This window comes from Epinephelus fuscoguttatus, linkage group LG14, assembly GCF_011397635.1.
Source record: "Epinephelus fuscoguttatus linkage group LG14, E.fuscoguttatus.final_Chr_v1".
In the NCBI taxonomy this organism is placed as follows: Eukaryota; Metazoa; Chordata; class Actinopteri; order Perciformes; family Serranidae; genus Epinephelus; species Epinephelus fuscoguttatus.
In genome coordinates this window covers 25,271,189-25,293,243 of record NC_064765.1, presented here as the reverse complement: position 1 = coordinate 25,293,243, position 22,055 = coordinate 25,271,189, and the positions used below count along the sequence as shown (strand labels likewise).

The following is a 22,055-nucleotide window of genomic DNA, read 5'->3' as shown; positions in this document are numbered from 1 at the left end:
GTGGCTCTTGTTGAACACACCCCATGCCATGCAAGTGCGACAAATGAAATCAATGCGAGTTTACTCCAAAATATTTGTATTTGTATTCTGCATAGAAAAAGAGCAAGTCACAATTAATTATGATCAAGGAATCACTTTAACAAATTTTTCCCTGGCAGAGGCACTTTGTGATAATAGAAATTATTTAAGGTTAAAGACCATTTATAAAAAAAAATAACATGAAAACATGTTCCTGTGCAGCAGCAGTGTGTGGTGAGATACAGTTACAAGAAGACTTCACCATCAAAATGACCGTTTGTGTGTCAATTACTTCCCCGTGTAACACTGATTTCGTGAATAGACTGTGTTGCATGCCTCCATGATGAACGGAGAATCCAAAAATACAAAATATTCATGAAGTGAACAGAATTATTGTGTTTTACACCAAAACTGTATCGAAACATTCGTTTACAAACTCTCACACAACTCGTGCAGTATTACTCCAAGTCTGTATAATCCTAGTACTGTGGTCAGCAATTCCCAAACATGCATTATCACTAAAACATTACGATTTGAAACACGTTAGTACGATTACTCTCAGTAGCGTGTCTGGGGACGCTGGTGCCTTTAAACTCTGCTCAAGTGGAGCTCATATGCCCAGGGCACGCTATTAGTGGGCAGGACGTGTTATATATTGTAACATTGTCAGCAAATATGCATGTCTCTAGGAAGCACTGAACATACAACTGGATAAATGAGTCTTGAATTATACTGCACAAGTTGTGTGAGAGTCTATAAATGGATGTTTTGATTTAATTTAGCTGTTGTAAAATGTGGACCCCATTGACTTCAATTCATCATGAAGGCTTGCCTTTTTTTGGATTCTCCGTTCACCCTGGTGGCTTGCTAGAAAAACACAGTTCTCTAAACAGATTTAGCATAACTGAGTGAGTAACTGATATACAAATGATCATTTTGCAGGTGAAGTGTTCCTTTAAAATGCTTGAATGTATCATTAACATGCTGCCAGCTTGGTGCCCTGGAAGCAAAGCAGGCAATATTTAAGCTTGTAAGAAGAGAAATATTTTAGACAGCCTTCAACCTTTATATGAAATTTAAGAACTTTTTATCTTAACAGTCATGAAACACTTGCCATGCTTGCCATGAATTTATGCATCTTAACCAAAAAAAAAGTAACCCTGACATGGTCCTTGGCATTGTTCAGCTGTTTCTTATCCTCAAAACAGTGTAAAAAAAGCACCTGTTCAATTTAAGGAAAAGGCGGATACACATACATGTAAAAGCCAAAATTGTGATGGTAATGTAATATAAAGTCTGTCCTATACAAGTCAGTTGGATAGCAAACGTTCCCTCAAGAGTATAATCCATTTAACAACCACAATGAAAATCTTATCGATGTCCCTTGTGTCGGGCCATATACATACAATGTGCATCACTCACTGCTATTGTCATTTATGCATATCAACCCAGAACTATTATAGTCCATTATATTCTTGGATTCCAAGCATGCCCAAAAGAAGTCAGTTGCATTTCTGCAAGCATTCACCTGAAGTGGAGCAGGTGTCATTCAGCACTCATACAGCTACAGTAACAGAGGAAGCAACAGCTGACAAGAATCAATTATAAAAAACTGATTGTGCAGTAAGTAGTGAAACTTGATCACAGTCATGTAATGGAGTCTTGACAAAACAATCAGAAGAAGGGTGGATGAATGCTTTACTCTTGTGATTAAATGAGTTCACTTGTCAGAGGCGCGGATGTAGACCAGAGAGGACAGCAGCAGGAGCTCTGGTGGCTTGTGTAACAGGATCAGATTGTCACTCCTCAGGCCGTCATAGTGCAACCAGCAGCCATCTATCTGGAAGGCCGCAGAGTAGTGATGCTCCTCTTTGTTGAAGAGTGTGGCGCCCTCTAGCAAATACCTGTGGAAGAAAGGGATATTAAAACTATTTCCTTTACACTTTTCAGGAAAATCAAAGCAAGAGTACAGAAGCCTAACCTGTTCACGTAAGAAAAACATATTTGCTCTGTTTCTCTGAACTAGTGAGATTAATGTCTCAGAATCATGAGAAAAGTTTTAATAGAAAAAAATCTGCTAATATTTCTGAATTAAAGTGATAACAATCTCACACATTCACATTTGCTGAATTAACAATATTATTATTCATCCAGGAAAACAAGAGCAGATTTTTTATGAAAACATATTATAATTCTGATAATCTAGTTAATTCAGAAAATCAGAGCAGGTTTTTTTCTCAGATGAATGCATTACACTACAGTATATAAGTACATAAATTTTAGCGAGAACATATTTTTCTCTTTGATCTGTGTCAAAGAACAGCAGGAGTAAAAAGTGGTGGAAGATTTACCAATACGGAGACATCCTACTTTTATCTCTTGGTGCTTAAACTAGCAATACAGTGTGGCTAAAGCATGGTACTATATACCAACCCAATGGAAACACTGTGGAAGCTCCATACCTGCGCTGACAGAGAGCCAGATGGTAAGGAACATAGGACAATGCCTCTGACTTCCACAGTTGCATGTTGAGAATGACAAATGGTGGCGGCCCGTGGCAGAAAATCCTCTGAGAGAACTCCCTTAGACCACCACACCTGTTTGAAAAAATAAATCATCAGTTTGTCAAGGAAGTGGACTAAGATTGGACCACAACAGGATAATGAACACCCTCCCTGTGTCTCACCCCAGTTCTGAGCAGAGTAGCAGTTTGGGGCAGAAGAACTCGTCCACGGCCGACTGAATGGGGTCTCTGTGAGGCAGCTCATGAGGAGGGCTGGGAGGAAAAATGTCAGTGAGATCATAAGAAATGGAAATCACGTAGACCATCCAACAACAACATATTAACTAGTCCTGACCTACTTTGTTAGATGAAAATACCTCTAAGGTACTGTTCATTATTTCGGGGGGGGGGGGGGGGGCAAAACGAGGGAGGCATAAATAATTTTTTAAGCACTGGGGAAAGACATGCATTTTTATTTAAGATTAGGGAAGGGACATGAAAATGCCAAATGCCAGTTTATCATAGCCAGACACTGTAGAAACAGAAATTATCATTGGATTTTCACATTTCTGTCGGTCCTTGAACATACTATGTGAGACAAACTATCAGGACAAAAGTGAGTGACAAAAGCTGAGCTTTAAGTCGTGATATTTCAACTCCAGGATTTTGTTTTCAACTTTCAATCATCAAAGGCGAAGTTTTTAAAATCTAATAACAGCCACCATGTCAAGTCACTCTCACACCCTACTTGCTGTATGCTCATTGCATTGGCTCCAATAACTATATTTAGTAGGAACAGGAAAAATATGGTTAATTATAGCTGCTGCGCAGCAATGGTCAGGGCCGGGCAATTTTAGGCAAAATTAGGAAATTCTGAGAGACACACTCACTAAAACAAAGCATATCACAACATAGAAGTTACATCATATAATTATGGCACGCCATTCAAATTGTGGATGAGTGGCTGACGTGATCAGACTCATAATATACAAGGAAAGAAAAAACTCAAGAACAAGAAAGTAAGAATAACATTAACTGCTAGCAATTATGAACAAACTGGCCTGATCTAGCTTAAAGCTAGACATTTTCCATGGTGAAAGATGAAAACATTTTTTACAATGTAAAAGTAGCTATTGGATAGACTCTGCATATTGACTGATAGCTAAGCCAAATAAACAGGGAAAAGAGACAAGGGATAACAGGGAAACGTGTTGATAAAGAGTATTTGTCTCTTTGCGAAACTGCCTGGATCATAATTATTTTAACCTTGGTAGTCTCTAATCCACATAGCATGATGCCTGAACATATGACTTTCACATTAGAATGTCCATTCTGCCTTAGCTGAGGCTTGAACTCACAACTTCTGAGACTGAGGTCCATCTTCTATCTCACTGAGCTAACTGGCAAGTGACAGTTCATGTGTGGCTTCACAAATTGACTAAGCCAAGCATCAGGGTGCCAGACAGTAGCCATCCATGCAATGGAAAAGCAAATTTCAAAGTGAAAGTTTCAAAGCTGTAGCACATATGGTTGATTTGTTATGAATTTTCAAAGTTTTGAAATTTAGAGGCTTGCTATAGCGCCACCATCAGGACTATTGTCTTGTGTTTCCAGTTGAGGACATGTGGCATGGGACTGGACCTTTATGAAAAGTTTGGGTAGTTTTCTCATATGGAAATGTTGCACAAGCTGAGGCTTGAACTCACAGTCTTCAACACCAAGAACCATCCTCTATCTCACTGAGTTAATTGGCAAACAGAAATGTCACATGTAACTTCACAAATTGACTAAGCCAGTCACCTGTGTGCAAGACAGCAGCTGTTAGTGTGTAAAGGCAGATTTCAAACGGCTGTCAAAAATTCAGTTATTAAGACAAAAATCCAAAAATACACAAATTGCATCTAGACAGCATGGAGATGTTGGTAATTTGTTTTTAACAATGATTTATTGGCTCCATAAGTGAAAAACTGATGCCATTTAAAAATGCCATTTTTGCATTGACTCCAATTGTTCGCATGAGAGCGAAATTCAAAATGCTGTAAAAAATTCAGTTTTTGGGATAAAATTCTGATATTTTCCAAACATCATCTACCATGACTCCAAAATTTTGTAATTTTTTTAATGAACATTGAAAATGTATTTAGCAAGAATTTGCAAGTATATGTTTACAATACTGTTTACAGTCAAACATTTTGATACACTGTAGGCTCAATTTTCGATAAATCAAAAATCTGTGTGGATCGTTTGTGTAGGACAGTCTGAAGATGCTCTGTAGCAAAAATTGTGGGAGGAGATAGGTTTAATATGTTTTCCAGTTTTTGGAAAAAAAAACAGAGTGATGGACTTCATAATTTGCAATAGGTTTAAATGTATAAAAGTTTCTTCAGTATTGGAGCTACATTTTGGTGAAAGTTGCAAATCTGTAGCACATATGGTTGATTTGTTGTGAATTTTCAAAATTTTGAACTTTAGCGCCACCATCAGGACTATTGGCCTGTTTTTGCAGCTGAGACAATCTGGCATGGGACTGGACCTTTGTGCAAAGTTTGGTGATTTTTCGCGCATGGGAAGTATGATTTCCTCAGGAGAAGAAGAACATGCAGCAAAACAATAGGGTCCTGGCAGCTTAGGCTGCCCGGCCTCTAGTTATGGTGGAGGAAGGGGCTTCTTTTTTCTCCCCAGTCACTCAGGGATGCTCAAAGAAAAATATTTGTAGCTTTGGAGGGTCTCTGATAAATAATGAACAGTCCCAAACTATGACAAGTAAGTTTCTGCACTGTGCGCTGAACAAGTGAATTAAAATGCATGCATGTAAACAGGTGGAGACAGTGATGCATGCACTTTCTATGTCATGTCAAACAGACAGTGGGAAAATTTTTAAGGGGTGAGAATTGGGTCAAGGGGTGAAAATGAAACCCACAGTGCACCAGCTGAACCATTAGTAATATGTAAAGTGGTGACAGGGGCTTCCTGCTGGGACAAAGTCCATAAGGATTCTTGCTATTTATAACATTTGATACAGACTGCTGGTGATGCAAACCTGACCCAGCTCCTGACACACAGTCTGTGCTAATGTTCACAGAATGAAAATGGGAAAAGTTGCATCAAGTTTCACACTGTAGCATCACAATATTAAACTGTCTGTGTGCAGTATACCTGATGGTGATTGTGCTCTTGAACTCCTGGTAGCGAGCCGGGCAGGCCCAATTGGTGCACAGACTCTCCTGCATAGTGGACATGAGGTTCTCCAGGTTCTCTGTGAAGTTCTCATGCTCGTTACCAAACAGGTCGATCTCCAGTGCTGCCTGGTGGATCTCTGAGCGGTACTGTCTTTTGGACATCCTGTCCCAGATCCACAGCATCTTCACTGTAGTGTAGTCACAGGAGTCCATCAGGTAGAGAAAGTGATCCACAAACTGCTTGCCCAGAAAGACAGCTAGCTCCCTGGAGAAGCCCTGGTTGTCCCGCAGGATCACGTACAGGATCATGAGGAAGCCATCGATGGTGCAGGTGTTTTTGAGGTTGATCTGGACGTACAGAGGAGTGCATGATATGGCCTTCCGCCCTGCTTTGATGGTAAAGACGCCACCCCAAGGGAGCACAGGCCTCCAGAAGGAGCGGTCCTCTTCGTCATTGTTGTTGATGGAGGCACGGATTTCTTCAAACAGTGTCTTAGACCTGTAGAGACACATGCATCTGAGTTAGCATAGGACTAGACAAAAGTAGTTGAAGATGATGCATCGATAATGTTGATGGACGGCGGCGGCTTTACAACCAAACAAAGGCTACGCGAATAACGTTACATCCAAGTTAGCTTGCATCAACAAAACACACAAGCAACGCAATGACAAGCAACGTAAGCGGTCAGTTATCTTCCAGGACGTAGACATAGCCCTATAAACCTGCTAGCTTAACAAATTAGCAGCTGCTATCACTTTACCTTTCGAAGTGGAGACTGCTGTCAGTGTTTGAACTCAGCGTTTGGAGGTCTTCGGTGTCCCTCAAAACACAGAATCTACTCTCCATAGCTCTCTGTATTTCTTCATGTCTTTACAACGAATTTAAAGCCACAAACTCACGTAAAGTATTCTCTAGCACTTTCCGGTGTTAACTGAATGATGACATGGATCAAAACAGTCCCGTTAAAGCGTCAAATTGGACCCGTATAAACAATGTTGTGGTTATTTTGAACGGATAACATACGTGGTGTGTAAATACAGTACTGCCCTCTGCTGGTTCCTCGGCGCTCTCTGAAGTCCCGCCCATTCTTACACCCCTTGTAGAACTGGGAATGCTATTGGCTGTGAAGCTCTAGGGACATGTTGTAGTAGGCATATGATTGGCTGCCAGAGTTGACAGTTCGTTTATAGCCACGCCCTCCTCCGTCGTCATGCCCACTCGCGAGGCTACGCTCTATGTTTGACGCTATTCTCGAAAGTCACTACGCTGATTTTCAGCCGTAGCGCTGGGTTTGTGAATGGAGCCTGCGCCACCACCTTTGAGTCCACACGCTTTTTGAACAAACTTTTTTTGGCAGCATTGACCGCGCGCCCCTTCTTGTCAGGCAGCGAATTTGCCGGGAGACAGCAGCAGCACCTTAAAACACGGACTTTCGGGACCAGAAGATGTCAGCCCAAATCATAAGCGGGAAAGAGGTTTCAGCGTAAGTGACAATTTTTACCCAGCACGTGTATTCATGCACATAGAGCCAAATAAGTGGAACGTTAACCAGTCTGACGACACATCTGTCTACTTGCTAACTAGTCAGCTAACTAGCCCTCTGAGTAAACGGTTACCGTACAGCTTGAGTTAATGTCACTTGAGTCATAAAACTACTTCTGTGCATGACTGTGAACGTTCTACATACAACTGTTTCGAGAAATAGCTTTTTTGGTGTGCTGGCGTCAGCAGAGCAAGACTTCATAATTTAGTCTGAATTGATTGTTCATGATGCTGCCCACGTGATTGAAGTGTGCCAGCACTTTTTACTCTTATGGATAGCTAAGGTTAGCTGGGGAAATTACAGTGATCTCTCTGTCAAGTTGCATGAGATATTTGTCTTCTGACTATTATGTAGATTAGTTTAGTGTTCACACTTGTTGCACTGACTTATGACTGTCAAAATTATAATTTGGTTGACATCCATAAACTTGGGAATGAATGATTGCAAATTCTTCAGGATTAAGTTATGTAAGCAGCTGTGGTAGTGTGGTGTGATCTTTGCCCTGCTGGTCCAGTGACGTCAAGTACACCACTCATGAAACTAACTGTTTAACAATCCTGCATTGCCACTGTCTTAATATTTGACTGCAATCTGCAAATTGGTTTCTTATGTTTTTAATAGTTTGAATGAATCCAAATATTGCTTACGCCCAAAAGTTTGGGAGAATGCATTTGGCAAAGAGACAAAACCTTATTTAGTTGCATGTGCTTGTCACAAGACATGACAGCCTGCACCCTGTTAGCTGCCCCTCACAGTACTCATTAGATAAATTAAATCCGCAGTGACTTCAATAGGAGGATTTGCATTCATTATCTCAGAGGCTTTACAAAAGCTTGCATACCATTGATTGTTCTGGACAAGTGACCCTTATGGACAGAGGTCTATTGATGAAATTTTCCTTGCCTTTCAAGATATGTAGTTTTCTCCAACCTGTTATTCTTAAGTGTGTTCTGTAAAGCCTCACTATTGACACAGGGGCCATAATCAAATCGCAGCAGTACTTTGAATTGTAAGAGTGTGTACAGGAATATGGCCCTAGTTGATCAGTGACTAGGAAGGTATCCCAGCATGCTGTTTGATCATTGTAATGACGGTGTTGTTATGATGCAACATGTTACAGGCCAATAACTGCTTTTATGAAGTCTGAGAATGAGATACACTTTTATTGACAGCCCTTACTTTCTCTGGCTTCCTTTTGTGATGAAATAAAAAGCAACATAGTGCAGGTCATATGTAAAATAATGTACCTAAATAATAAAGTTTCAAGAGCTTTTTGAGTAACACGGTGGACAAGATAAAGAAAGCTGACTTGCTATGATTGATTGTGTTAATAGAATTCTAAAGAAATGCAGACAGGGTCGAGCTTTGTTTAGACATGCTAGATCCTAAAAAAGATTTTAATGCTTTAAATTAAAGTCCAGTGACTTTGTGTCACTGCTGGCCGTCTTGTCTTTCATTGGAAGATAAGATTTTCCTCAAGTGACTCTTTGATGCCCTGGATTTGCATATGCAGTGGAGTCTGACAGTTAGGCAGCAGTGGGGTGGAGGATATAAGGGGTATAACCACCTCTTTTTCTGGCTATTCACCACCTATCAGCCAAAAAGCCATTGAAATATAGGAAAGTATACCCACTCCCTTCTCAGTAATCTACCCATCTACATAGTAGTACACCCGCCTCATGAACTACCACACCACTGCAGCCGGGGATTGACAAATGATGACCAGTTTCATAAAGAGATAGCCACATGGCATGCATTTGGCACAAAGCCTGTAATCATTGCAAGGACCGGGAGTAGCCCGTGGCTTGTGTTCCATATGGTCCTGTCACTGCACAGACATTAAAAATCCGGTTGGGTTTTACTCAGTTGTCTTGTGTTCTCAGGCAGGTGAGGGCGCGTCTGAAGAAGGATGTGGAGCAGATGAAGCTTCAGGACCCCAACTTCAGACCTGGTCTAGTGATTTTACAGGTAAGTGTAAGATTGTAACCAGAGCATGCCGGGGTACACAGTCTTACGCAAGTGCCCTGTCATTAGCACATGTGTATGTGTAAGGTAGGAGCCCTATACCTTTATACAGGCAGGTGATGTGATGCTATGTGTCTTTGCAGGTTGGAGACCGCGATGATTCAAATCTGTATATCAGCATGAAGTTGAAGGCTGCAGCAGAGGTAAAAAGAACTTTTACATAATGTACATACAACCCGCTTCAGCTGTAAGCTGTTTACAATCTGTCCTACGTTCCAGCCTGATCTCATCTTCTGTGTTCACAGATTGGAATAAATGCCACACATATGAGGCTTCCCAAGACTGCTACAGAGGAGGAGGTGAGAATGAACTTAAAGTATTAGTGTAACAGCCTTTTATTTGTCTGTACACACACAGTAATGGGCTTTTTATGCTGCTTAGCCCGGGGATAAGAGTTGACCAGGGCTAATTTAGCGTTTTTAACACACATACAAATCGTTTACCTAGCCTAAGTTCATAAGATTCATACTGCCTTCTACTAGCCCTGGGGTTAAAAGTCCACTGGAACATGTAACTCATGTAAACTTTCCAAAATTCTATTGTTTACTTAGCCCAGTTTCACACTGGTAACTTTTAGTCCCAGGTTAAGTAAATTTTCTGTGGATAACCCCACGAACTAACCCTGCTCCGGAGCAGGGCCAGTAAGCTCAGAGGCTAATGTCCAGCTTTGCCCCCTTGGAAAATGCTACAATTGTGCCAGTGTGAACACTCTTGTAAGTGAAACCACACCCACCCTTGTGACAATTACAACTACAGGAAGTGAAACTGACCAAAAGAACGTGTGCACCCGGAACAAATAATAAACAGAGGTTAAATAGACATTCTGGCTCCTACAGCTCTCTTAGCCCCAGGCTAATAGCGGCCTTAGCCTGGTGCTAAGTGTAATATGAAAAGGGCTTAAAACGCTCATATAAATCTCCCAATTTCACTGGTGATGTTTTAGAACCTAACATTGCTGGCAGATGATTTTCAATGCATCAAGATCAGGGTAAAGTTTGGCAAATGGGTGCTACTGGTGCTGTAACAGAACAAGAATTGCAAGGCATGAGAGTGATATGAGAATGTAAAGGCCGTCTGTCTGTCCGTAGGTTCTTCACAGCATCACACAGGTGAACGAGAACTCATCTATCCATGGCCTTATCGTGCAGCTGCCTTTAGACTCAATCCACAAGATCAACACAGAGAGGGTCACCAATGCTGTGGCCCCAGAGAAGGACATAGATGGGTAGGTATAGATATAAATCTGAAGATTGAAGATTGGGTTGCTCATTTTTAAGGTTTGCTTTTTCGTGTTTCTTTCTTTAAGCCTGGTAAAAGAAAGTTCTCATGTTTATTTTAATTTTCAATGCCCAATGTGGTCTGATCCATTTACAGGCTGACCAGCATCAATGCAGGGAAGCTGTCTCGTGGGGACCTGGGCGACTGCTTCATCCCCTGCACACCAAACGGCTGCATGGAGTTGATCAAACAGACTGGTAAATGCAGCATTCATCACCCTAAAAACAGCTGTTGCAAGGTTAAAAAAAAACATGTGCCATGAAAAAAAAGAAGAAGAATCGAATGAGGCAAAAATGACTTGATGGATTGACCGCTTTTCTACAGGTGTGTCTGTGGCAGGGAAGAGAGCTGTAGTGATTGGGCGCAGCAAGATTGTGGGCGCACCGATGCACGACCTGCTGCTGTGGAACCACGCCACCGTCACCACCTGCCACTCTAAAACCACTGATCTCGCTGGAGAGGTACAACAGTAACATCTCTATCCAACCCACCAATATAGTCACAGGATTGTATTCACATTTGTCTATATGTGCTCCCACACCAATGCAAGCAGAGCATATAATGTGACCACTGAAACTCCGTAAACAACATGCTTGCTATTACAGATACCTGCTGCCATCGTGTGGCACAAACAATAACGTCATGTCTTCCCAGATTTTTTGATTTATCGCTGTTTTTGTCCAGGTGGGCAAAGCAGACATCCTGGTTGTCGGCATGGGGAAAGCAGAGATGGTGAAAGGAGAGTGGATCAAGAAGGGAGCTGTGGTCATCGACTGTGGCATCAACCACATTCCAGGTCAGAATCTGCCTTACCGAGGCTTTACAGTCTGCTTCAGTCGTGGTATTTACCTCAAAGTTTCTCTCCATGTCTTTCAGATGAGACTAAAGCAAGTGGGAAGCGGGTGGTGGGTGATGTCCACTACGCCTCAGCCAAGGAGCAGGCCAGCTTCATCACCCCTGTGCCTGGTGGAGTGGGACCCATGACTGTGGCCATGCTGATGGCGGTAAGATCCATCTTATTCTGTGAGAACACAGTATAAAAGGAGGAAATTGAGGTAAATTCTGTCTTTCGTCTCATGTTACCTAGATGTTGTGAATGACTGAGTGTGTTTGTGGTTTTGTGAAGAACACAGTGTTGAGTGCAAAGCGTTTCCTGGAGAGCCACCAGCCAGGGAAGTGGAACATTTCTTTAACCACACTCAACCTCCAGAAGCCTGTGCCAAGGTTTGTCTGCTCATCTTTCCCACCTCTCAGTCAGGTGCTCTGTTAACTTGTCGCTGATTTGAGATATTCAGAAATCCACATGCAATGGATGTCAGATCAATGTTAATGGTAAATGTAGTTGATTGAAGCAGAGAAAGCTAAGATCTCCCGCTTGCAGAGCTGTGCCGGCAGTGCCTACATGTACCAGGATGCCTGGTGTATAGTTAGGTGACAAAACACTCAGTCACTGCTCACCCTGCTGATCTTGGTTATCTCCAGCACACCTCTGTCCAAAACTTTCTTGCAAAATAACACACACACAGACTTTTTGTTAATGGCTCACAGAAAGAAGAGACCAGACACGAGCCGGCTGCAGAGCTCAGCGTCCTGTTTTAACAGCTCAGTTGGTTGATGTGGGCGGCACTTACGCCTCCTGAACCTGGCATATGCAGCCACTGCCTTGGCCTCCTCTCGCTGCATTTCTTTGGCCATACACTGGGGCTCGAATAAATACGGCAGAATATAAGAGTCCGCTAAAAAACAGTAAAATATATTCTTGTCCATAATATCCTCTATAGTGATATTGTGGGATGCCATTGCTGCTGTTGGAAATATAATTTGTTTGCAGTAGCAGCGAAGAGAACAAGGAAATCAGTTGAGTGGCATCTAGAGCACACACCCCTTCCCAAGCTGAAATAGCCTGTCGGTCTATATCATAGATATATCAATCTATCACATGAAACTGACAGTGCTAGATGTAGGGAAAACAACAGATTTTGTTGTAGCAAATTCAACTTTCTTGGTAAATATCGCACACACTGGGGACTTTTTTTCTTCAGCTGACTTTATTTACCATCAACGTTGATTGGACATCTTTATAAAGGTAACAAATTTTCCCTTTAATTCTTCACCTCATGTTAGACCTCTCTGAATGTGCTCTCCTTTGCTCAGATGAAAAGGTGATTTTGTGTCTTGTCTTTATAACTCCAACAGCGACATTGTGATTTCACGCTCCGTGGTGCCCAAGCCCATCGACTGCCTGGCAAGAGAGGTGGGCCTGCTGTCCGATGAGGTGGAGCTCTACGGAAAGACTAAGGCCAAGGTGCAGCTGAATATCGTCAAACGGCTGCAGTCGCAGCCAGACGGCAAATATGTGGTGGTCACTGGGTATGCTGTCATTACTTTATCTGCTGTACTCAACTGTACTGTCTGTAGTTTCTGTCAGATATTGTAGTTTATAACTAGCAGGATTTATAATTAATAAATTCTGGCTCTGCTTATGATTATGTTTCATGCTGATAAGAGTTTTTGTCTGCAGCATTACACCCACCCCCTTGGGGGAAGGAAAGAGCACCACCACCATCGGCCTGGTCCAGGCCTTGGGAGCCCACATGAACCTCAACGTGTTTGCGTGTGTGCGACAGCCTTCACAGGGACCCACCTTTGGCATCAAAGGTGATAATAATGTACACTCAGTGAGATGTTGCACAGGTTATAAGCTGTTGATATGTCTGCTGTTGAGTCCCACACTGTGTATATATCTGTAGTTTTGTCTTCTGTCTACAGGTGGTGCTGCAGGAGGCGGATATTCTCAAGTCATTCCAATGGAAGAGGTACGACACTGCAAGTTAGAAACTATGCTGCTTGTTTAAAAATAAAAAGGTAAAAATTGCTTTTAATTAATGAGTCTGTTCATTTTAGTTCAACCTCCATCTCACCGGTGACATTCACGCCATCACTGCTGCCAACAACTTGGTGGCTGCTGCCATCGATGCTCGCATGTTCCATGAGTCTACACAATCTGACAAGGTTGGTGCTCGATTTGGTCAGTGCTAAATTAAAAAAAATACACTTTCTTGTGTCAAATGGATTGTGACTATTCTCTGTCTGTATGTAGGCTCTGTATAACCGCCTGGTGCCGCTCAGTGGAGGACAGAGGAAGTTCTCCCCCATCCAGATCAACAGACTGAAAGTAAGTGATCGTGTCACACACTTGTTTTGACTCACTGTCCAGAGTATGGTACACACATTACATTTACGTTTTCTATATTTGTTTAGAAACTGGGCATTGAAAAGACTGATCCCACCACTCTGACTGAAGAAGAGATCACCCGCTTTGCCCGACTGGACATTGAACCAAGCTCTGTCACCTGGCAGAGAGGTATGAAGTCTCATAACCCATGACTCTCATTCAATCTGCTGTATGCATGTAAGTGATTGTGAGTGGATTAATCATTGTGTGTAAATTTAGTGTTGGATACCAATGATCGATTCCTGAGGAAGATCACCATCGGCCAGTCGCCAACTGAAAAGGGATACACGAGAGAGGTAAAGAGATGAGATCTACAAAGCTCTTTCCTTATCAGTTAAAGCATCTCTGTGTTATATTAGAAAGTTTATTTGGCTCCACCCAGTGGTTCTATCAGAAATGACACTGTGATAGTTATCAAGGCAATGACACTCCCCGTTTTAAAGATGATATAAACACATTAAAAACAGTAGCGCTTAGACAGAGGTTGAAGGTCCATCTTTTCTGTGTTCTTCAAATGGAAGTTTCCACTCAGCCATTAGCAAAAAGCACTGAAGTAAGCTATGGTGCTGATGCCCTCCTCCTGCACATGCTGCTCACTGACAGTGTAAGCATGAAGAATGAAGAAAGTGTTAGCTTGGAGGTGGAGGATGGTGTTATTATAAAATGTTATTACCTTAATTTACCCAGGGAAAGATGCATTGAGATTCAGTATAATATAATACCACATTTGTACTGTATAAACACATTTATAGATCCACAGTCAGTGTATCAACTACAGTAGATGGGGTCAACACTCTCTCAGTTAGGAGAAGCAGACAGGAGCACTGGGACACAGAAGCTAAGCAATGTACTGCTGTGGACGCTACTTTAGATCAGTTCTGAAAGTCACACAATAACAGGAACTCAGTATCCAATCAGAGGCAGCAGTAGACCAGCATCTCCTCAGGTTCTCAGAGGTAAAATTACTGTTTCTGTCAAAAGAGTCTGGTGTTGTTGGTCTACCGCTGCCTTGATTAGTTAGTTTGATTGCGTTATTGTGTGACTTTTGGAATCAGGCTAATAAAACCATAATAAGACAATGTGAGCAGCAGCTATGTTTAGGGTCCATCAATAATACACTTGTAGCAATGTATATTTTGCATAAAAAATAAAGTCCTTGAGGATAGGTTTTCAAAATCTCTGAGTTAAACAAAACTCTCGGGGTTTTGTCTTCTCTGCTTAGATACTGACTGTACCCTCTCTGTACCCATTTGGCTGCATTGTTGTTGATGATAAGTGAGTATGCAATTCCTCTGTCTGTCCTACAGGCCCAGTTTGACATCACGGTGGCCAGTGAAATCATGGCGGTGCTCGCCCTTACCAGCAGCCTGGAGGACATGCGTCAGCGTCTGGCCAAGATGGTCGTGGCCACCAGCCGCAGCGGGGATCCCATCACCACCGAGGACCTGGTCAGTGGTCTGGACTCTGCTTCATGATGGGACTTTCTATATAAGTACCTGTGGAAACAAGGCTCAAATAATGAATTGTTTTTCTCTACAGGGTGTGAGTGGTGCTCTAACTGTGCTGATGAAAGATGCCATCAAGCCAAACCTGATGCAGACCTTGGAGGTGGGTGAAACACACGTGCTAACCTATGTAATTCCACTGAAGAGTACAAGAAAAAAGTTGCCTTTAGTTATGGGTTTTATGTCACATGTGGTCGTCTTAATCTGCAGGGAACTCCTGTGTTTGTCCACGCTGGCCCGTTTGCCAACATAGCCCATGGCAACTCCTCCATCCTGGCTGATAAAATAGCTTTGAAGTTGGTGGGACCTCAGGGCTTTGTAGGTAAGTGGAGCACAGAAAGTGGCTTTAGTGAAACATGTTTTCATCACTTTTTCGTGCTTGATCTGGAACTGCGATGCTACAGTAGATGATTTGCTATGTTGATAGTTCATGTGATGGAGGAGCAGATGTTATGTTATTCAGTGATATTACCCAGTATTCCCCACAGCTGGGATTCTGTTCTCATTCTCTTTGTCTCAACCCCTTTTCCAAACAGTGACAGAGGCTGGTTTTGGTGCTGACATTGGCATGGAGAAGTTCTTCAACATCAAGTGTCGCTACTCAGGCCTCAGACCCCACGTGGTGGTGCTGGTGGCCACCGTCCGAGCCCTGAAGATGCACGGAGGAGGACCCACAGTGAGTTTGCTTGAGTTTCCCTCAGTGTCCTAACAACACGATAATTAATGTTGTGATTTGACATGATGTTTGCATTTCCCTCTTGTGAATTCTGAACACATCCTCAGCATACACAGGATCTCAATTAATATCTCCTCAGCACAAAATGATGTTTCACCCTGCCTTCAGGGAATAACGGCACACTGCTGGTAGTGTAATTACATTTCCTGCTGAGTGGACGTCTCAAAGCAATTACTCACTCATATTCTCACTACTTCATTCACACAGATGTTAGCTTTTCAATACTCCTGAGGCATAGCCTCTGCTGTATAAGATTTGGTAAGTTCATTGTCTGCTAATTTTTTATTTATTTAACATTTGAATTATTTTCTGTTCAGGTCACTGCTGGGATGCCACTGCCAAAGGAATACGTAGAGGAGGTAATGCATAAGAGAGATAATCAATAGTGTGTGTTTAAGTTTGTATGGAGAGCCTAAGGCCTTGTTCAGACTGCCAGCCCAAAATGTTTTTTTCAAAATATCCAGATTGATTTTAGTAAGTCTGGACAGCAAAAAAAATAAACCGCATGAAGAGCAATTTTTGCAAATCTGATCCATACCACATTTGGAGGTGGTTTGAAATGCGATTCCAACCAGATTTCTACAGATGCGTCTGAGTCATGACACTTTGACCGCTCAAATCATATTTAAGTGTCTTTGAACACAACACACGACAAAGTCAAATCCAGCGTGACCAAAGTGCTGAGCAGATCCCATGTTTCTTCTAGCAGAGCACTAAAGAGGACAACATGAGGAACAACAGTTGTGGACTTAGGCCACAATAAATTGTTGATGAACCTCCATTTCTCATGCTCCCAAGTTGGAAACCTGCATCATCAGTGCAGTTAGTGACGTTTACGTTGTTACCGCAGTAACCCGTGCAGATAGATTGGTGATGTCTGGACACACACATCCCATCTGATTATTTGCAAATAACAATGCGGACAGTTTGTCTTCAAGATCATATTTGAGAAACAAGTCTGATTCATCCACAGTCTGAACGTAGCCTAAGACAATGCCGCTTTTTGGTCAATAACATGTTTAGTGTGCAGCACAGCACATTAAACACATAATAAGCATCTACATGAAATGTTTATGTGGATTAAAATGCTGTTCTTAACCGGCTTCTCATAAACCTATTGAAAGGTGTGTTTATGTGTACCCATGTGTAGAACCTTGAGCTGCTGGAGAAGGGCTGCAGCAACATGAGGAAGCAGATAGAGAATGCACAGCACTTTGGTGTGCCAGTGGTGGTGGCTGTCAATGCTTTCAAGTAAGTTATATATGATGACATAGTGGCAATGGGTTAAAATGATTCATACAACTTAAATCTGCACTAATCCATATTTTTATACTAGCAATGGATCAAATTAATGTGAAAGAGTTTGCTCACAATGATGAGGGAATTATCATTATAATCAACTTTCAGCTCATTGTTTTAGTTTTTACAGCCTGTAACTTTATTGTTTTGGTTCTTTCATCATTGTTTTTGCATTACATTCACCAAAATGACATCAGAAGAGCTAATGTTTATTTTAAATGGATGAGGGTCATGTTGTGTCACAGCAGCTAATCAAAGCACAGAAGCTCCAGTTTATTACAGTTCATTTCAAATCCAGTGCTGAGCAGGTCTGACCCAGTCTTGCAGTCACATACAGTAGTTACCACTTTGTATTAAAATCACCTGCTTATATTGATAATAGCATGATGATATAGAACAATTAGATAGTCTAGATCTTTTTAAATAAATGAATAGCCTTGTCTCGGAGGGTTAGGCAGAGGATCAAAGTCTTATCCTTTATGAGATATAGATAAATATGTGTGGGCCTATGATATGAGACACAATAAACAAATTTTAAGGTTAGCACATTAAATGGATTGGCATGCGAGTAAATCACAATGACAAGCACAAATGAATGCACTGGTGTGCCAGTCAGCTACAGCAGCGCCGGAGAGAGAGTTATGCATAAGAACGGGACTGTGTGCTGCCATTGCACTGCAGTTGAAGGGTAAATGGAAACACATCCAACATTACTAACATCATCCATATATGTCAATTACCAGGTCGAGGAAAAACAAACTGGAGGTCAGCTCCTTATCCCTGCTGCTTTCAGACAGCCTTAGAACACAAAAGCAGAATAGAAAACAATGTAGGTATATGAACGGAAACACACTGGACATGATAACGCACGTGATCACCTGCACCCTTCCATAAAGTAGTGTATAATGAATGACATGACAACACACAACAGCCTTTAGGGGATGTTTTTTCTGGTCTCGCACTGGTGCAAGTGGAGCAGAGCGGATCAGTGTGGACCAGTGTGGTTGAATGAAAAATGAAAACAATAAACCGTTCATTTCAGGTGGTAATGACATACGTGACATTGTAAATGTAATAATATTACCTGAAATCCTGTCTGTTATGCGTTATATTACTTTGTTATTGCTAAAAAGTAATATATTACTGCACCGTTTCAGACACAGCAGACCAAGACCACAAAAAGCTTTGATGAATCTGCTGTAAAACCTGCTGGTTGTTGGTGTTTTATAGCTTATTGTTAATGCAGGTTTAAAACAGGATCAAGAGATTGTAAATCTATTTTTCTCCCAAATTACAATGCACTAGGATTAACTGGCTGAAGAGGAGAAATAAAAAAATCTCCAGTGCTACCTTTGCTTGAGGCAGAAAGAAAGTGTTTCAATCACCAGATAAGGTTAGATATGGTGCACAGATGTGTTGAGTCATATATTGACAGTTCTGTTCCTGCATTTTTAGGAGCTAGTGTCTTTCCCTGCTTTTGGATTGGAGCTTCTGTTTCTGTTCATCTCTAATGCCTTTTGTTGTTCTGACCCATCCTGCAGGAATGACACTGAGGCTGAGCTGGACCTTGTCTGCAGCGTGGCCAAAGCTGCCGGAGCCTTTGATGCCGTGCGCTGCAACCACTGGGCCGAAGGTGGAGCTGGTGCTGTGGCACTGGGTCAGGCTGTCCAGAGGGCCTCCGAGGCCCCCAGCAAGTTCAAGTTCCTCTATGATTTGGAGGTAGGAGCCATTATGTTGTGGGTTTTTCAAAATTGGTTGGGCTTACAGTAAGTGTGTGTATGAATTTACCTGAAAACGTGCACGTTATTATATTTGTTTTGTCTATAGAGCAGAACAAATATGTCAACCACACTGAAAAAAACTCATGTATTTTGACCCTGAACTATTTTTTCTGGTTGGCCAACATATCAATCATTATTATTATTATTATTATTATTATTATTATCTCTGATTCCTCTCTAGCTCCCTATTGCTGATAAGATTCGAATAATCGCCCAGAAGATCTACGGAGCAGATGATATTGAACTTCTCCCAGAAGCTCAACACAAGGTGGAGCTGTACACCAAACAGGTCAGCATGTCTTCTTAGCTCATTTGTTTCTTTCCTCCGTCTTGTCAGGCCTGTTTGTTGGATAGAGAAAGCTTGATGAGGCCTGCATACACGATCTGCTTCTCTTTTTTGTCCGCTCCTCTTCCCTCAGGGTTTCAGCAACCTGCCAATCTGCATGGCAAAGACTCACCTGTCGCTCTCCCACGAAGCAGACAAGAAGGGTGTGCCCACAGGGTTCGTCCTGCCAATCAGAGACATCCGAGCCAGCGTGGGCTCTGGCTTCCTGTTCCCACTGGTTGGCACGGTAAGCTTACAAACGATGCCTTTCTTTTAGACTGTGTTGGCACAGATTCTGGGAGGGATGAGGTGTGACCAGAATCAAACTGCCTCTCATTATAACGTGATTTTCTACATTCATCTGTCATCCTGGCTAAGGTGTATTAATGAAAACAAAGACTGAGTGCTACTCAACCGTCTTAATCTTGTCACCGAAATAACATATGACATCGCACAATGTCAGCTTTGTTGTAAACAGTGTATGTACAATGACTTTCGACTGTAGTGATGGGCACATCAGTTTTTTCAGTGTATCAAATCACTTGAATATATTCAGTACATACATTCAGAAAGATCATTTTGCAAACTGCATGCTGAAGTCCTACTATACTTACACAGCACGTATGTTTTTGCAACACCTAATTATTTAATGAAATATTTGTTACTATTTCCGACTTCCAGGAAAGGAAGGTGGTCATGAGCAACTCGGCGACTCACTCTGGGCTCATGTTCACTGTGCAGTACTCTCAATGAACAGATCATTGAAAATGCACCGTTCACTCACAGTGTTCGACCAGAGCTTCAGTCGCATAGTCCCACACACTGAACATAAACATGGCCAAATGTGCAGTTCAGCTCGTTAACTAGTGAATTGAGGAGGGTCATTCTTTAAGGATAAGCCAGTGAACTGAGAAACAAAGCAGCATTCTGAGTAAAACCTACAGAAATATTGAGTACAATAGTCCACCTTCCACCTACTCCTCCTCTCTATCTGTCACTCTCTCTCAAACACACGTCACCAGCTGTGTTTGCTGAAGGTTCACCTGCTACTGTGAATTAGCAAGCAAGGTATCCTAACCAGGGACACAATTAACAATTATTTTTACTATCAATTACTTGAAAAATTACACCGTAAATTATTTAACATATAAAACTTGGAAAAAATAGCAAAACTTGTGTCACTATTTCCTGGACCCCAAGAAGAATCTTTAAATGTCCAAAACTCAAAGAATTTCAAAATAAAAGAGGATATACTCACAACGAAAACACTCAAACCAGCAAATATTTGACTTCTTAAAAAATAAATTTACATACTTGACTTGAACGGTTAATTGACGAATCAATTAAGCAGCTAATCATTCCAGCTCTAGCTCAAATATGCTGTACAAGAGATGCTATATTACTAATTTTAAAGGCACCAATAATGCAATTAGTCTCTGTCATCACCTGGAATTCCTGTTTATTTTTTTATTGATTAAAAACTACTCTCCCTTGCTGTTCCTCCTAGATGCCCACCATTCCTGGTCTGCCCACCAGGCCTTGTTTCTACGACATCGACCTGGACCCTGAGACTGAACAGGTCAACGGGCTCTTCTAAAGAGGCCTCTGCACTGTACGATGGTAAGAAAAGTAGTTCAGACAGATACCATTCTCATACTGGAGTTGGCAGGCACATATTTCTAATAGTTTGCATTGGTTGATTTGTTTTTTTCTTGGCACTGTATAGACCCAGTGTCCCCCCCACTGAGCCTTAATGAGACATGATGGACTCCTAACTGGAAGCGCTGTGAGATTCTCCTCTGGGGCTGTTTTTGTTTGTTGTTTTTCACTCTGACACTGACATCTGTAAATAATTGATTTGCTTCGCCCAGAAGGCTGCCGATGGGTAAATCAAAAAAACTTAATTAATCACAGAACGGTTTATTCCTCTGAGATAGTCACTCTGTAATAGACTTTTTGCAAGGAGGAAGTGTCCTATTGACTTCTCTTTTAGGTACAATGCTCGCTGCACATTAACAAGCATCACAGAACTAAGCCTAGACTCTTAAGAGGTAAATCTGGACTCTATTAAGTAATTGTGTATATTTTGTTTGCACTATACCACGAGCATCTCCTCCAGGCCACCATCTCTAACAAATTTCTTTGCCTTTGGGATACAGTAATTATTAAAAAAAACCATCTGAACATGAAAATAATGCTGCTTAACAACTCTTTTTTTTTTTTTTTAGCAATCCTGTGTCCCTTGCATATCAAATGTCCTGTTTCATCTGTCCTGTTTCTGATTGAATATTTCTAACCAAGTCTAACACTGCTAGAGAAGTCATGATGCTGTAAATGAGTGGTTTCAACTTTTCTGTCAGAAAACATCGAATAAAGTGTCCTTGATGGAAAGCCCGCAATATTAAGCCTTTTTTAAGATATGTTATTTTTGACTGTATTTATGGAACTTGTTTGTAGAGATGGTGTTTGTTGCCTGTCTCATTATTGCACCACTTTCATGCCTGTCCATCAGGATTGTAGACTCTGTCCAGAGCATCTGCTTCTGAGTGTGTACAAGTTTTCTTTTTGAAATTATTGGTTGCCCAGAGATTTTTTCTTATACTGAAAATATGCCCCACAAATATGGA

At 41.6% G+C, this 22,055-nt stretch overlaps 2 protein-coding genes across 2 annotated transcripts; one reads left to right on the top strand and one right to left on the bottom strand.

Moving 5' to 3' along the window:
- Positions 1-59: 59 nt before the first annotated feature.
- lg14h14orf28 (linkage group 14 C14orf28 homolog) lies at positions 60-6,844 on the bottom strand. The gene is made up of 5 exons (XM_049595460.1): positions 6,462-6,844; positions 5,678-6,199; positions 2,705-2,794; positions 2,481-2,615; positions 60-1,922 (listed from the first exon to the last, which is right to left on the bottom strand). Exons 1-5 carry the CDS (start codon positions 6,545-6,547, stop codon positions 1,739-1,741), a joined length of 1,017 nt encoding a protein of 338 aa, XP_049451417.1. The 5' UTR covers positions 6,548-6,844; the 3' UTR covers positions 60-1,738.
- A 164-nt stretch (positions 6,845-7,008) lies between these two features.
- On the top strand, positions 7,009-21,827 carry mthfd1b (methylenetetrahydrofolate dehydrogenase (NADP+ dependent) 1b). Its single transcript, XM_049595458.1, has 28 exons — positions 7,009-7,184; positions 9,128-9,212; positions 9,353-9,412; positions 9,515-9,568; positions 10,358-10,494; positions 10,644-10,744; positions 10,872-11,008; positions 11,232-11,343; positions 11,424-11,551; positions 11,674-11,771; positions 12,744-12,917; positions 13,069-13,205; positions 13,317-13,363; positions 13,452-13,559; positions 13,648-13,722; positions 13,809-13,911; positions 14,002-14,078; positions 15,090-15,230; positions 15,322-15,390; positions 15,498-15,609; positions 15,824-15,963; positions 16,341-16,382; positions 17,174-17,274; positions 18,864-19,041; positions 19,285-19,392; positions 19,523-19,675; positions 20,936-21,048; positions 21,155-21,827. Exons 1-27 carry the CDS (start codon positions 7,147-7,149, stop codon positions 21,023-21,025), a joined length of 2,805 nt encoding a protein of 934 aa, XP_049451415.1. The 5' UTR covers positions 7,009-7,146; the 3' UTR covers positions 21,026-21,048; positions 21,155-21,827.
- Positions 21,828-22,055: the final 228 nt, after the last annotated feature.